Here is a 15284-nt window from a genome sequence, read left to right as displayed (position 1 = left end):
AAAACTTCAGTAAATAGTGTTGTAAATTGAAGTTTCATCCAGTGAGCATGCGGGCGGAAGGGGGGGAGGGGGGGGGTTAGTTGTTTGTTTAGGATAATGTGTTCTCTCTGTGAGGAGCTGAACCAGGAGACATGATGCAGGTTGTTTGAGGTAGTTGATAGCAATGGAGACGAAAAAATATCATATGATGAACTCAGAGTGATGCTTACTGTGAGGAGTATTCTGGATGACAACGGACATCAAGACATAATGAACCATGTCATGGAAGAGTTCGATCAGAACAAAGACAAGGAAATCTCAAAGGAAGAATTTCTGATGGGCATGGAGAAATGGTGCAGAGACCTAAAACTCAAAGCTGAACCTCCTATCTCAAAACGTACAGAAATAGTGAGTTTTGATTATCTATTTGAAGTTGACTTATTGCAGCAAATGGTCATAAAGAGTTTAAATATTGAGTTTTCTGGAGTTACAACAGGCATGATTTTTTGTGTATTTCTGGTGTATTAGGCTGCGGCTTTCCTTGAGGAGCTTCTGAAAAGTAATGAAGATGAGTACACGGACAAAGTAACGAAAACTCTCCCTACGAAAAGACAGCTTATTTGGAAAGCAGTGCTATTGCTGCTGGGAGGCACAGTTGTGGCTGCTGTATTTGCAGATCCCCTGGTTGATGCAGTGAATGAGTTATCAATTGCCAGTCATATTCCTTCTTTCTTCCTGTCTTTTGTACTGCTACCTCTTGCCTCAAACTCAAGTGAGGGAGTATCGTCCATTTTGTTTTCAGCACGTAAAAGGAAGGTGACCATGTCATTGACCTACTCTCAGGTAAGCAAGCTTTTGTCAATGTTTCCTTCTTCACCTAATGCTTGTACAGGGTCGGTATTTATCGTAGACACCTCCTTTGTTGTTTCTTGACGAATATCTTGGTTCTATAGTTTCAGTGAAATAGAAAATCAAGTGTTCAAACATTACACACAAGAAATGGGAGGCCAAAACTTCTTCGTTCTTCAGCTTGAATGGGTATACGGTTTCAAGAAAGGCTATCTGTTTGTAAACCAAATAGCACTTACGAAAATGTCCACACTGAGGTATCAACAATGATTCAGCTTACAATACGGTGTCTAGAGAGGAGTCATTTAAGTCAATGTCATCAACAAACTTAGCCTTTCTTTTTTCTTTTCTTGAGGAAGACTTCTGAAAAAAGCCTCAAGAGCAGAGCGCTCTAGGCAGGAATACACCATGCATGGCATGAGAAAAAAACCATAGAGGATCCAGCCCTGCTCAACAAAAAGAACCTGGTAAATCCAGGGCTGAGTTTGAAAGTACACCTCAAATGTAGTGACCTCCAAGAAGAAGGAACAGCCTCTCCACTCCTACAAAAAAAAAGTCCTCCTAGCAGAAGTAGACCTTGAAGACCCTCTGCATACTCAACCAAATGACCATCAAAGTGTGTACATTGTCTGTCCAGATACCGGCCATGATGTGAGAAAGGTGGACTTGGGAGACATCAAGTGCCTCTATGCATCTAGATTCCAAATATGCCAAGATGAAATGCTCGCCATGATTCCCAACATGTGTTTCAAGTGAGGCATGTGTAAGTCTGTAGGGACAGGATGGAACAACATCAAAGAGCATAGCTCAACCAAATCATGTTGACTCAAAAAGGCCCAAGAGGAGCTATGCATCTCACAAAAACTGTCACCAGGTTGTAACTTGTAAATACAAAGTTGACCTCTTATTTGACCACAGTCAAAAGGTTCTACTTATGGTCAAAGAGTTCTTTTAACTGGTCAAAGCATTGACTTCGATCAAAGACACTTTGACTCCGATCAAGTAGGCATGACTTCAATCAAAGAGACTTGGTTTAGGCCAACAGGGTTGACTAGGGTCAACCAAAGTTTTTGCGCTGACTATGGTCAGAGAGATTTGACTAGAGTTAAGTATTTTGACCTTGATCAAGGTTCTTAACCACGGTCAAAGAGGGTTAATCTCAATCAACCAAAGTACTTCTATTAGGTGTGCAACGATTTGCTTGGTGGGAATGCCCATAGAGACTAGGACTAGTCTAGAGATTCTATTTTGCATGCAAGCTAACAATTAATGGGTGCTATGGTTATGTGCTACAATTAATTGTTTGTAGGTACATAAGAGTGGTAATGGCTCTATTTTTAAGCGGCTCAGGCTGCCTACACAGAAGGGAATTACCTTGGAGTGTGTGACCGTAGGCTTGGCAAGCCCACAGCTGCCAACTCATGGCACCTCTACAATGTAATAGAACTTAGAATAAGGACAGCAATGGGAGTTGTCAAATTTCAACGTGAATGTAATCTCAATTTTCACGTTTATAAATGGATAGCCATGGGCTACAAAGCTTTGTTTTGAGAACTTCATCATTGAATAAAATAATCTTTCGGGGGGAGGCGGGGTCCAGCTATTGGTTATGGGCCCTAATGTGCCTGTGAGTGGAGAGAGAGAGAGAGAGAGAGAGAGAGAGAGGGAAAGAAAAGAAAGAAAGATATATTAACATCCTCGAGAGGCCTCACAGGCCTATGGGACAAAGTACAAGTGAAAAAAAGCTCATACAAGCCGCGAAGGGCTGAAGCAAGCTAAAGAGCTTAAGAGCTCAAACAAACAGAACTTAAAACTCAAATACAGACTGAAAGCTGAGGCTTAGAAACCGAAGCCCGGCTATTACACTAAATACAAATCTCTCGTTCTTCCGTCGAATCACAGGCAAAATCACAGGCGATGGCATCCAATTATCCTCCTAACCTCTCCCATGGATTGCATGCACACACTAGATACGTAATTTGTTTTTTCATACCTATCCACAAGCCCACAAATCCCTAGATGGTTCCCTCCTGCCACATGTCATCATTTTAGACCTTTAGCTTGGTACACCATTTACCCCTCTCTTGGGGCACGATTAAAACATTTGCCCCTTGGCATTCTTACACATTTAGGTGCACCTAGGCCTGAGCACTCAGAACCACCTAGTCGATGCCAATACACCCTCACCTAGGACCTTGGCAGTTACTTCCCTTGACCATTTAATTTACGCACATAAAATATTACAGAAGTCGGTCCTCTAAGGAAAAATGCCCGGCGACCTTTCTGAGGTCATGCTATCTCGGCTAGAGCATAACATTCCTTCCCTCTTCAAGCATCAGCGTCCTCGATGATGAAATCTGAGAACACTCTCCGTAACTGGTATACGGATTCCCAGGTAGCTTCCGATAGAGGTGAACCATGCCATGCAACCAACACCGGGGTATCTTCCGATTTCGCACTTGCACTGTTCCTCGGTCCAAGATTCCTGTTGGTTTGCGTCTTGCATTATCCTCTATCTCCTGAAACAAAACAACACCTTCGATTAGTGAGTCACCTGTATGCAAAAATTTCTTCAAACAAGAAACATGAAACACTGGGTACACCTTACAACCCTGTGGCAATTCTAATTTATAGGCTACCTTGCCTATTCTTTTTAGAATTAACCATGGCCCAAAATATCGAGGTGATAACTTAGCATACTCTCCTACAATCAAAGACTTGGAGTGCGAAGGAACTCTGAGAAAAACTTTTTCTCCTTCCTTAAATTCTCTAGTGGATCGGTTTTCATCCGCATACACCTTAGCTCTATCCATAGCTTGGCAGATGTTAGCTCTCGCAAGTGCTAGCATCTCCCGCATCTGAACCACAAAGTTCGCGGCACTAGGCACTTTCTGAGGTATTTCAACTATACTTGGATTCGCTGGCCTATAACCATAGTTCAATTCAAACGGACTGAACCCTGTAGAGGAATGTTTTCCATCATTGTAGGCAAACTCTAACAATGGCAACCACTTGTCCCATGTATGTTGCCTTAATGACACATATGCTCTTAGCATATCCTCTAAAATTTGGTTGATTCTTTCCGTCTGACCATCCGTTTCTGAATGATCCCTACTACTCATTCCCAACTCAGTCCTTAGTGTCTCAAATACCGCAGTCCAAAAATGACCGGTAAATTTGACATCTCTATCTGACACTATGGATTGGGTAATCCATGCAGACGAAATATATGTCTAATAAACAAATCCGCCACTTGCGGGGCACTAACAGATTCTCTAGTTAGAATGAAGTGAGCCATCTTGGTAAGACGATCAACCACCACAAGGATAGAATCATATCCACCTTGTGTCGTAGGCAGCCCTACAATAAAGTCCATGGAAATGCTCTCCCACTTACTTAGTGGTATCTCCAAGGGCTGTAAAAGTCCGGGTGGCTTCAGTCGCTCTGCCTTACTTACCTGACTTTCATCTTTGGCCAAAAGAAATCTCGCTTTACGAGATCATATGTCTTCTCGACTCCTGGATGTCCCGCACATGGGCTATCATGGCATTGTCGAATGACTCTCTGCCTGATATCATTCTGATTAGGTACTACTACCTTGCCATTTCTTTTCAGCATACCATCACTTTTGGCATATCTTGCATAAGTTTTGCCTTTTCTGGATGCCAGGTCATCCTTTTCCCCGGGTTTTAACATATGAGCCTTAGGCCATAGGCTCTGGACGAACTCGTCCACCTTTTGAGTTTCTCTAATCTCGGCCATTAGAGCACTCTCTAACACCATGAAACTCATGTAATGCATAATGCGTGACAACGCATCAACAACTTTATTATCCTTCCCTCTTCGGTACCGAATCGTCAAGTTAAACTCCTGCATGAGTTCTGCCCACCTAGCTTGGCGGCCTCTCAAGTCAGGTGGTTTACAAAAATGTTTCAGAGTATCATGATCAGCATCCACATAAAACTCTGATCCATACAAATAATGTCTCCATGTTTTCAAAGCATGGACAACAACATACAACTCTAATTCATGAGTTGGCCAATTTCATTGAGAGGGAGAAAGCTTCTTGCTTTTAAAGGCTACTGGCCTTCCCTCTTAGAGGAGAACTGCTCCTACTGCAATGCCACTTGCATCGGTTTCAAGGAACAACGGTTTCTGGGGATCAACTATTTTTAACACCGGTCCTGAGACCATAGCTTGTTTTATGGTATTAAAACTTTCTTGTTGATTCTGTCCCCATATAAAAGGTACTTTATCTGAGGTCAGATCAGTCAATGGCGATACTATTTCGGAATATCCTTTGATATGCCTTCGATAAAATTAGACAAATCCCAAGAATGATCGCAAAGCGGTCAAACTCTAAGGGATTGGCTAAGTCAGTATCGCAGCCACTTTCTTTGGATCCATTTCTACCCCCTCAAGAGTAATTATGAATTCCAAATATTCAAGTCTTATCATACACAGTATAGTTTTCTTCTTATTTACATAAAGACTGGCTTTCCTCAAAGTACTGAACACTATTCTTAAGTGTTCATGATGCTCAGTAATACTTTTACTGAATACCAGAATATCGTCAATAAAGTGTACTACAAACTTTCCAATATAGGGACGTAGTAAATCGTTCATAGGCATGACGAATGTAGCTGGAGCATTGGTAAGTCCAAAGGGCATTACCAAAAACTCATAATGTCCAAACCTGCTTCTAAAAGCGGTTTTATGCACATCTTCGGCTCTAATACGGATCTGATGGTAGCCACACTTAAGATCTTGTAGTAATATAAAAGGAAGAACTAGAAACTAGAAAACTAGAATTAAAATAAGAACAAGATTGAAAAACAAAGAAGTACCTTGAGAAGAGTGTAGACAAGACACAAGCTAGATAGATTGCAATGATGTGACCCATGAATATATGGGCCAAAGTACAAGACATAAAGCAAGAGTGCTTATGGGATAATTGTAGAGGTGCCACATGGCACACATTCAAGACACAAAGACTAGACTAGACTAGACAAATGTAGACTAGAGAAATAGTACACTTAGTGTGCACTTATCTCCAACACCCTCCTTAAGTGGACACTAGGAGGAAGACAGAAAGACAAGACTAGAAGACAGAGATAAAGACCGATAGACTGAGAGACAAGATAGAAGACATGACAGACAAAGATCCTAAGACACCCCTTCTCAAGTGATATCCTCATATGGGTCCACAAGGGTAGGGACAAGATGGATCTAAAACAAAACACTGTCAGATTGATAGACAAATAGATAGACATACAAGACTAGATAGACAGAAGACTGACTGTAAACAAACAGAAAGACCAAGACACTAGAACCCCTTGACCTACATCATCGGTGGTCAAAGTGGTAGACAAGAAATATGAAGTAATCAGAAAGCCCACTTCTCATCATATGAGGAATGAACAGCAGGATCTGCTGATGGAGATGTTGCGGCAACATGGGCTGAGGTAGATGCAGGGGCTGATGTAGAGGGTTTGGAGTAGCAGTCCTTCTCCCGGTGATTGTCACGGCCACAAATGGTGCATGGATGAGCCTTGAAACAGTCCTTCTCCATATGATTAGTTTTGCCACAATGGGTGCAAGGCTTTCTTACCTTAGAACTTCGTTTCTTTGCTAAAAATGCAGTGTCAGTTACCTTTCATTGTTGAGTTCTTTCTTCTTCTTGGAGAGCATCGATGATACCTTCAAGAGAAGGATTATTGTGATACTTGAAGGTAGTGACAAGAGTAGCATAGGTGTCAGGTAAGCTTTTGAGAAGCACAGCAATAGCAATATCTTCGGAGATGGGGGACTTCACTGATGCAAGCTGAACCATAAGACTGCGAAGATAATTGACATGAGAGGCTATAGTAGCTCCCTCATGCATATGTAGATCAAAGAATGAGATCATAAGTGCAATCTTAGAGTTTTTAGATCGGGGTCCAAAAAGGGTATCCAAAGTGATCTATGCTTGAGAAGCAGACTGTATGTCGGAGATGTGATGAATGTAATCATCTCCAAGACCAAGCAAGATGATAGCATAGGCTTTGTCGTTCTTGGCAGTGGGAACATAAGTGACAACTTACTCAATGTCGGAATCTTCGGGAGCAGCACGGTGAACAACGTCCCAAAGACCTTTCATAAGATGGCACTTGATTTTGATTTGCCAAGTATGAAAGTTGGACCCATTGAATTTGTCGATAGACATGAGAGAATGAGAGGAAGAGGCCATGTGGGAAGGTCTTACCTCTTGCTAACATGCAAGGGCAGTGTCTATTTCCCTTACAATATTGCAGAAATAAATGAAAGAAGAGATCCAAGAAGCGGGTTCTCTCACCACTTTGTCAAGGCCATAGCATGTGACAGCCCATCGAAGCACGAGGAACCAGCAGTTTGCAGATATGAGGATAACAAAAAAAAAGACTGCTCAGCAAACTGAAGAGACAATGCACAGTACCTTGTAGACTCTTCAAGAGGAAGTGATGGCAGAACTGAATGCAGGTTGGGCAGAGATAGAACAGCTTCAGCTCCTCTGTTTCGAACAGAAAAGGTACGGGCAGCAGCTTCAGAAAGTCATGGGCAGCAACATGGAGCGGCTCTTCAGCATGAACAGGGGCGGCAGCTCACAGCGCAGCAATGGCGCGCAGATGTGGCAGAGATGGCGCCTTGAGCGCAGCAAATCTGGCAGCGCAATGGCGTGCAGATCTGGCGCGCAGATCTGGCAGAGAGATGGCGGCCTGATGTGGTGGCGCAGATCTGGCAGAGAGACGACGGGGCAGAAAGAGGCGGGCAGATCTGCAGCGGCAACCTGAACAGGAACGGCAGCAGCTGGAGGTGACGGTCTGAATACCATGTAGTGGAGAAGATGGGCAGAAGATGGAGATGGCGGCGCACAGAGTGGCAGGGCAGACAGAAGCAGCCCGTTTCGGAGATGATGGTGACCAGCTGAGCGGGGCAGAAATCTGAGAAGAGGCGGCTATGGCTACAGCAGACTGAGGGGACAGAACAGGGATCTACATGGCTCTGATACCATGTAGTAATATAAAAGGAAGAACTAGAAACTAGAAAACTAGAATTAAAATAAGAACAAGATTGAAAGACAAAGAAGTACCTTGAGAAGAGTGTAGACAAGACACAAGCTAGATAGATTGCAATGATGTGACCCATGAATATATGGGCCAAAGTACAAGACATAAAGTAAGAGTGCTTATGGGATAATTGTAGAGGTGCCACATAGCACACATTCAAGACACAAAGACTAGACTAGACTAGACAAATGTAGACTAGGGAAATAGTATACTTAGTGTGCACTTATCTCCAACAGATCTATCTTACTGAAAATTACGGCCCCATGTAATGCATGTAGCAAATCATCGATCCGAGCCATTGGATACCTATGCTTAATAGTGATATTAAGCAATGCTCTGTAATCTATACAGAGACGAAAAGTATCATCTTTCTTCTTCTTTAATATCATTGGCGAAGCAAAAGGTGAAAAACTTGGTTGAATCTACCTCAGCTTGAGGTATTCTTCCAATTGTCTTCGCACCTCAGCTTCTTCTGTAAAGCTTAATCTATAGGGAGGTCTATTTACAGGTTCTACCCTCGAGATAAGCTCAATTTTATGCTGAACATTCCCCTCTGGAGGTAACCCATAAGGTAACTCATCCCTAAAACAATCAGAGTACTTCTCCGATATCTCTTTAGCCAACTCGACCATTTTCCCATCTTGGGTAGCCTCAGTGCTAGTTGATGCATCATCAATCGACTCTACCGATGCTATACACAAACACAGAAACTCTTTCGGAGTCTTCCGAATTTCCATGGCTGAAATCGATGGTCCTCGAGGTAAATCCTTTTCACCTCGCAAAATATATTCTACCCCGTTCATCTTGAACTGGTAAATATGCTTTTTCCAATCAATGGTTGGATTTTTCCAAAAATGCCAAGCCATGCCTAGGGCTATATCTGCGTGAGCAAGCCTGGTCAACTCAAAGTCCAGCTTCTCAACATAGTCCTGAATTCAAAGTTCCGACTGGGTAACCCTCTGGTCCCATACTTCAGTTGAACTTCCGTCCGCCATCCTGACCGTATAAGCATAGTCAGAAAGACTAGTTTTCAACTTGAGCCTCTTAATAAGCTTCGAGTTAATTACATTGTGCGTTGATGCTGAGTCAAACAATACAATCACATCATGATTGGCTACTTGCCCTTTCATTTTAATCAACTCGGGCTCATCGAAAACAGTATACCCCGTTGTTGCGGGCTTTGAAAGGATGTTATCGGGTGCACTGCTTACTAACTTAGTAACAGACACACTTAACAACACAGGTACTAACCTCTAAGAAGGTCCCGCCAATTGCATCTGCATATGTTCCGCATTGGGACTCTCCTGCATTTCCGCGTCGCATTCAAATATTATCATATTGGCCGTGCGACGGTCTTTGTTTAGTGGACAATCTTTCCACTGATGTTGCTGAAGGCAGCCGAAGCACAATCCTTCTTTTCTAGCTTTTTCTTTTTGCTCAGGGGTCAACGAGGACTTTGACCAAGCCCGGGCTGCCATCAGAGTTACTTTTCTTTTCACCCCAACGGTGATACTTGTCTTTGCTTGTCCCTCAACCGGCTTCACCTGCTTGGTTTGGCCACTTGGCTGCGAGACACTTGCCTTTGAAGTCCATTTCCTCTGAAATCCCCCTTTTCTCGTGTACTCATGCTGAGTCCCTGCCTGCACAAACCCACTAGGTCTGCCTCTGGCATCCTCATAGTTCAGGGCTACTGCAATAGCTTCATCTAATGTAGTCACATATTTAGCCCGAACTTCCATTTTAATTTTGTCGTTCAATCCATAGATATAGTCTTTCAACTGAACCGACATAGAGAGAGGGTCTTATTTTCATAACACATTCCCTGAACTTGTCAGTGTACTCTGCCACCGACAAATTCCTCTGGCGAAGGTTTCTGTAAGCATCCCAAGCTCGGGACTCTTCGTCAGGTGGAAGAAAGTGTTTCTTAAATTCAGCCTTAAACCCTTCCCAGGTGGTAGGGGCAACCTGATCTTTCTGTTGTTTTATCCACCACCTATCCGTTGCCTCAATAAACAGGTGAGTGGTGTCGCGGATTTTCTTTAGATCAGATCTGATTTCACAAATGGTGAAGGCTTCTTCCCACTTGTGTAACCAAACCTCGATCACATCTGAACTGCGCTCGGTCATCTGACCAATGTACTTTTCCGGTCTATAATTAGCAATATTAGATACCTTGACCTTCGCACGTTTCGACGAGTGTATACTGGGCTCTGGCTCTGCTGGAGCTTTGCCCTTTTCATTTCTAGATGGTCTAGCCGACAAGGCTTGCACCATCTCTCTAATTTCATTTTGACCAGCGTTCACTTGAAGCTGCTGGTTCATGATCTGTTGTAAGGCATCTTCTAGTACAGAAATCCTACCCACCAGAGTAGGTGTTGTGTGATGGAACACTTGTTGCATAGATCGCGCTCTAGATTCACCAGGATTTACCCTGGAATCTTGTCCCTCTGCCTCCATTCTTTCAAAAGGGAAAATAGATTTTATTTTACTTTTATTCACTTCTTTCCGGACGCCAAAACTCCAAAAGTATATCACACTTCAAATTCCCCTTTGCTGTACAGGAATAATAGACTGCAAACTGAAAACTGAAAATTTGTATAGAAGGGAAAAAAGATGCCCCCTGGAAGCTCCACGTAATGCAGATATCCTGAACTTGTTTCTTCTTTCTTCAGCCAAAGCCTTTGCAAGCCTCGAAAATCTGCGCCACTCCTCCGTCTCTCAGACTTCGTAGATGTTATTTGAACCCATTCCCATGCAGTTGACGGAATATCATAAAGCGAGTCCCGTGACCATACAGTAGCTTCAAGATTCGCCGCCACCAACCAAGGCACTCACGTACTTCGAGTTCCTTCAGCCAGCCCGAGTTTCTACTGCTCCATAGCCGAATTCGGATGCCCTTCTTTCTTGCACTCACCCAAGCTATTCGCTTCTCTCTCAAACGTAGTCCCTCTCTTTCGGAATCAGCCTCGGCCCACGGGCTATTTGCGTGACCACATCCCAAATGCGCAACTCTTCCACGCATCTTCGGCGCTGCTCATCAACCTACCCAACAATTATATAGCTTGCACACCGCGACGCCAAGGAGTTCTGAAAACACCACGTGGTACAGCTGTAACGACGTCCGCTTATCGGTCGGACTTCCCGTCGTGCGCCTCCCGATTACAGCCTTGTAAAAAGCTTCCCTTGATTCTACGAATTAAGCCAGGGATGGTAGCACAGTCCCGACCAACTTCGTTGAGCCCACGAACAGTATATGGATTCTACCGAGAAGCCAGGTCCTCCCGCCAAGAAATCCCGTGCCTGCGATGACGTCCGTGACTATCAAGCTGCGCCATCACCTCCGTACTGTCCGTCGTCACACATCCCAAACATTCTGCGCTCTGATACCAAATATTACACTAATACAAATCTCTCGTTCTTCCCTTGAATCACAGGCGATGGCATCCAATTATCCTCCCAGCCTCTCTCATGGATTGCATGCACACACCAGATACGTAATTTGTTTTTTCATGCCTATCTACAAGCCCACAAATCCCTAGATGGTTCCCTCTTGCGACATGTCATCATTTTAGACCTTTAGCTTGGTACACCATTTACCCCTCTCTTGGGGCACAATTAAAACATTTTCCCCTTGGCATTCTTACACATTTAGGTGCACCTAGGCCTGAGCACTCAGAACCACCTAGTCGATGCCAATACACCCTCACCTAGGACCTTGGCAGTTACTTCCCTTGACCATTTAATTTACAACATAAAATATTACAGAAGTCGGTCCTCTAAGGGAAAATGCCCACCGATCTTTCCGAGGTCATGCTATCTCGGCTAGAGCATAACACCGGCCCCGTGGTGGCTCTCTAGTGCACTACAAAGATATCTCGGATCTATGTCTGTCGAGATGTCTCGCGTTGCAACAGAGGATGTGGTCTCCTCGATCTCTAGATCCCATGGACTATGTCAAGAGTGACACCTCGTCTTTGGCAGGTCCCCTTTGAGAGGGCTAAGATAGGCCGGACCTCGATCGTATGTGCTCTGGTCCCTCTCCGTGTCGTGTGTGGTCACTGTGCCCCTCGCTTAGGAGCATCGTGTCGGCTCTCTCTATTGATCCATGCTGCCCTCATATTAGCTACCTTCTCCTCCTCCAGCCCACTGTGTCCTAGAGCTTACTCAAATGCATAGTAATCTGTGACATGTCTCTATGCTTGGTCTATGCCTCAATAGCCTGTGGTCGATCGCCTCCTACTGCTCTCTAATCTGTCGCAATAGCATCTCTCTGTGTCGTCGCATCTCAAGCAGATAGAGCCCAATGCGGACTTGGTCATTGAAGTGGATCAAACGTGAAAGTGGACCAAAGCCAAGCCAGTGGTATCATCCCCAGATCTTGTAGTAGGCTGGATACATAGAAAATGCTCTTCTGGTATCGTCTCCAGATCTCGTAGTAGGCTGGGCAGATACATAGAAAATGCTCTTTTGTCTGGACCTCATTCAGTGTACAAAGCAAACATGGAATGCATCGTTTGTCTACTACTTGCACCAGTGTTAACAAATTAGCAGAAAACTGAAGCAAGAGGCGTCTTAGTGGTTTGCATTGGTGTTAGAGCGAAGGTTCGCGCTCTTTCTCAAGACGTGATGATCTTAGAGTTCAAGAGCGAGAATGGAAAATTCAAAGACTATGTGCATCATGCCAAGGGAGGACGCGCAGCTTACACATACCGAGTATATTTACATACTCTGTTTGCATGAGTCTATGTCACCAGCTTGAAGATGAGCTACGAGATTTATTTTTTTTTTTTCATGAAAAAGACTTCTATTAAGTAAGAACAAAAACCCGCGAGAGCAAGCTCAAAGCGGAATACATCATGAAATCATGAGGATAATAAAAAACCCCCTCAGAGTGAGGTGGAAAGAAACCAAGGCTGAGGCTGAAAGTGCCATCTCAACCCTGTAGTAGATTCAGAGAAGAAAGGAGAATCCTTCCATTCCCTGAAGAAAGAAGCCCTCCTAGCTGAGGCTGCACGGGAGTCCCCCTGCATGCCCGTCCATACGGCCATCAGAGTGTGTACGATGTCTGTCCAGATACTAGCCAATGTGTGCGAGGGATGAACCTGAGTACCCTCCATAGCCTCTGTGCATCTGGATCTCCAGATATGCCAGGCTGCTATGCTCGCTATAATCTCCCAAGAAGTATCCACAGAGGCATGTACAGCTGTAAAAGGACGGTGTGTAACCACATCCAACGAGCAGAGCTCAACCCGATGATGTCGAACTGAAATGGCGCGGGAGGAGTCAAGTCCCTCATAGAAAACCTGAGGTCCTGTAAGAGAAAGCCAAGCCACCGAGCCCCAAGTCATAAAGAGTGGGGAATGGGCAAAGTGACTGAAGATCCTGGCTATCCCCATCCAAATCAATCTCGCCTGTCTGCAATCCCATAAGCAATGCTGAATAGACTCCGAAGCAGAAAGGCAACGAGGGCAAGTAGGGTCGGCTCCGAATCTGGACCTCCAAAGGTTCACTGCAATCCCTCCATGAATAGAAAGCCAAAAGAAGATAGTGATCTTTCTATTCCTGTGGGATTTCCAGAGCCTCCTCCAGAAGTACCTCTGCTGATCCGCAGTAATACCAAAAGTCTCCCAATGAGGAACTCTGGAGGGTCTCCAACCTCTACTACTGAGCTGAAATCTCCTGGCATTACTGACCGTGTAACGAAAGAAGGGGATGGTCTTCTCTCGATGCCCCACGTCAATCCACTCCCACTCTCCGGGGTCCCACTGTAAATACCTGATGGGAACTCCTCCATAGAGCCAAAGTCTCCAAGACCCGGTGGAGAGTAACTGGGGGTCAGGGTCTAAGAACCACTCTGAATCTGATCCCTGCATCAAAAGGCCTACGACCCTGATAGGCTGAAAAGCAGACTCAAGCAATATATCATCTGTAGATCTGAGCAATCTGCCACCATCCTGGACACTGAAAACCAAAGCATCCTCCTGTGCACCTCGGAAGGCTAAGACCTGAAGTGGAACCCCGCCTCTCAAGAAAGTACCTGCCCAAGTGGAGGTAGTGAGAGGCATATCATCTGTGTCTATCCAAGCCTCTGGAAGGGCTGACTCAATCTGCAAGATCCTCCCTGCACTCCCTCTGAGATGTCCTATCAACCCTGACTTGGTTTCCTCTGGAAGCCTACGGAAGGCTTTCCAAGATCCCAAAGAAGAAGCAGGTCCCCTCTCCCACCTGGCCCACTGCATGTAGAGTGAGGCACCCAGTGGTCTGCCACGATCATCTAAAATACTGTCGTTCCACATGATGGGCTGCCTATCAATCTCTTCCCGGGAGGAAGGAGGAATCCTCCGAAGAGAGCTTCTGAAACTAGCCCAAGCTTTCAGAATGGCAACCATGAGAGGGGATGAAGGTGATCTGAGGTGTGCTGAGGTGAAAATCCATCTAACACTGCTCATCCAGTCTCCTCCTGAGGAAGGTGTGCACCTCTGTATGCTGCTGATAAGAAAGTCCTTCCACGGTTCCTGTCCTGGCATAAGTCCTCGCACCACTATCTTGCAAAGTAAGGCTCTGCACTGTAAATCTGGATCAATAATATTGAGACCCCCATCCTGTGTAGGGAGGATGAGGGTCTCCCAAGCCACCCTGGCTAAGGCATCTGCTGTGCCATCAAGCCCACTCCAGAGAAAGTTCCTGATCGGTCTTCTGAGCTGAATGATGCAGTCCCTAGAACGGCACCAACATGAACAAATAAACCAGGCCGTGGCCAAAAGGACCTGGTTGACCACCACAACTCTAGAGGCAAGATCCAGCTTGGCTGAGCTCCAAAAGAGAAGCTTCCTTCTGATGCTCTCCAACACGGGAGCAAACTGCTGCGTGGTAGAAATACCCAAGCCGACCTGGCAGCCCAAATACCTGATAGGCACACCCCTCTGAACCCAAGTGAACCCTATGTCAAGTCCCCAAACTGGAGTGTCCTCATCACTGATCCAAAAGCCATTGGATTTATGCCAATTTATCTGCGCCCCTGCCACCAAGCAAAATAAATCCAATGCTGTCCTGAAAGAAGTCAATGTCTGTGGAGAGGCATCCAAATAAATCGCTGTGTCATCAGCCAACTCACTGTCAAGCAGCTCCTCTTCTCTTCTGATAGGAAGTCTCAGCCCAAAGATGTCAGCTTGAGATCTAACATAGATGCTCATAGCTTCGGCCACGAATAAAAAAAGGAAAGGAGCAAGGGGGCATCCCTGACGGACTGATCTCGAAATCTGAAATCTCTCACCCCTTACCCCACCAATAAGTACCTGGCTATGGGCTGACCTGTACAAAGAGGAAACACCTCTGATCCAAACATCAGTGAATCCAAAGCGTAGTAGGGTG

The 15284-nt window shown here is 44.9% G+C and overlaps 1 protein-coding gene across 1 annotated transcript in view; it reads left to right on the top strand.

Annotated features, from left to right (window-relative positions):
- LOC147897822 (sodium/calcium exchanger NCL1-like) overlaps nt 1–15284 on the top strand; it is a 56766-nt gene that overhangs the window by 26795 nt on the left and 14687 nt on the right. The window contains exons 5-6 of the mRNA XM_087380352.1: nt 141–387; nt 508–822. Coding sequence (XP_087236478.1) covers nt 141–387; nt 508–822 — 562 coding nt within the window. The remainder of the gene's footprint in view (nt 1–140; nt 388–507; nt 823–15284) is intronic.

Source organism: Dipteris shenzhenensis, chromosome 10, assembly GCF_047967505.1.
Source record: "Dipteris shenzhenensis isolate YYH24624 ecotype China chromosome 10, Dip_SZ_1.0, whole genome shotgun sequence".
Taxonomy (NCBI): Eukaryota; Viridiplantae; Streptophyta; class Polypodiopsida; order Gleicheniales; family Dipteridaceae; genus Dipteris; species Dipteris shenzhenensis.
Note: the sequence above shows the minus strand (reverse complement) of the source record. Positions and strands in the feature narration are given on the sequence as shown.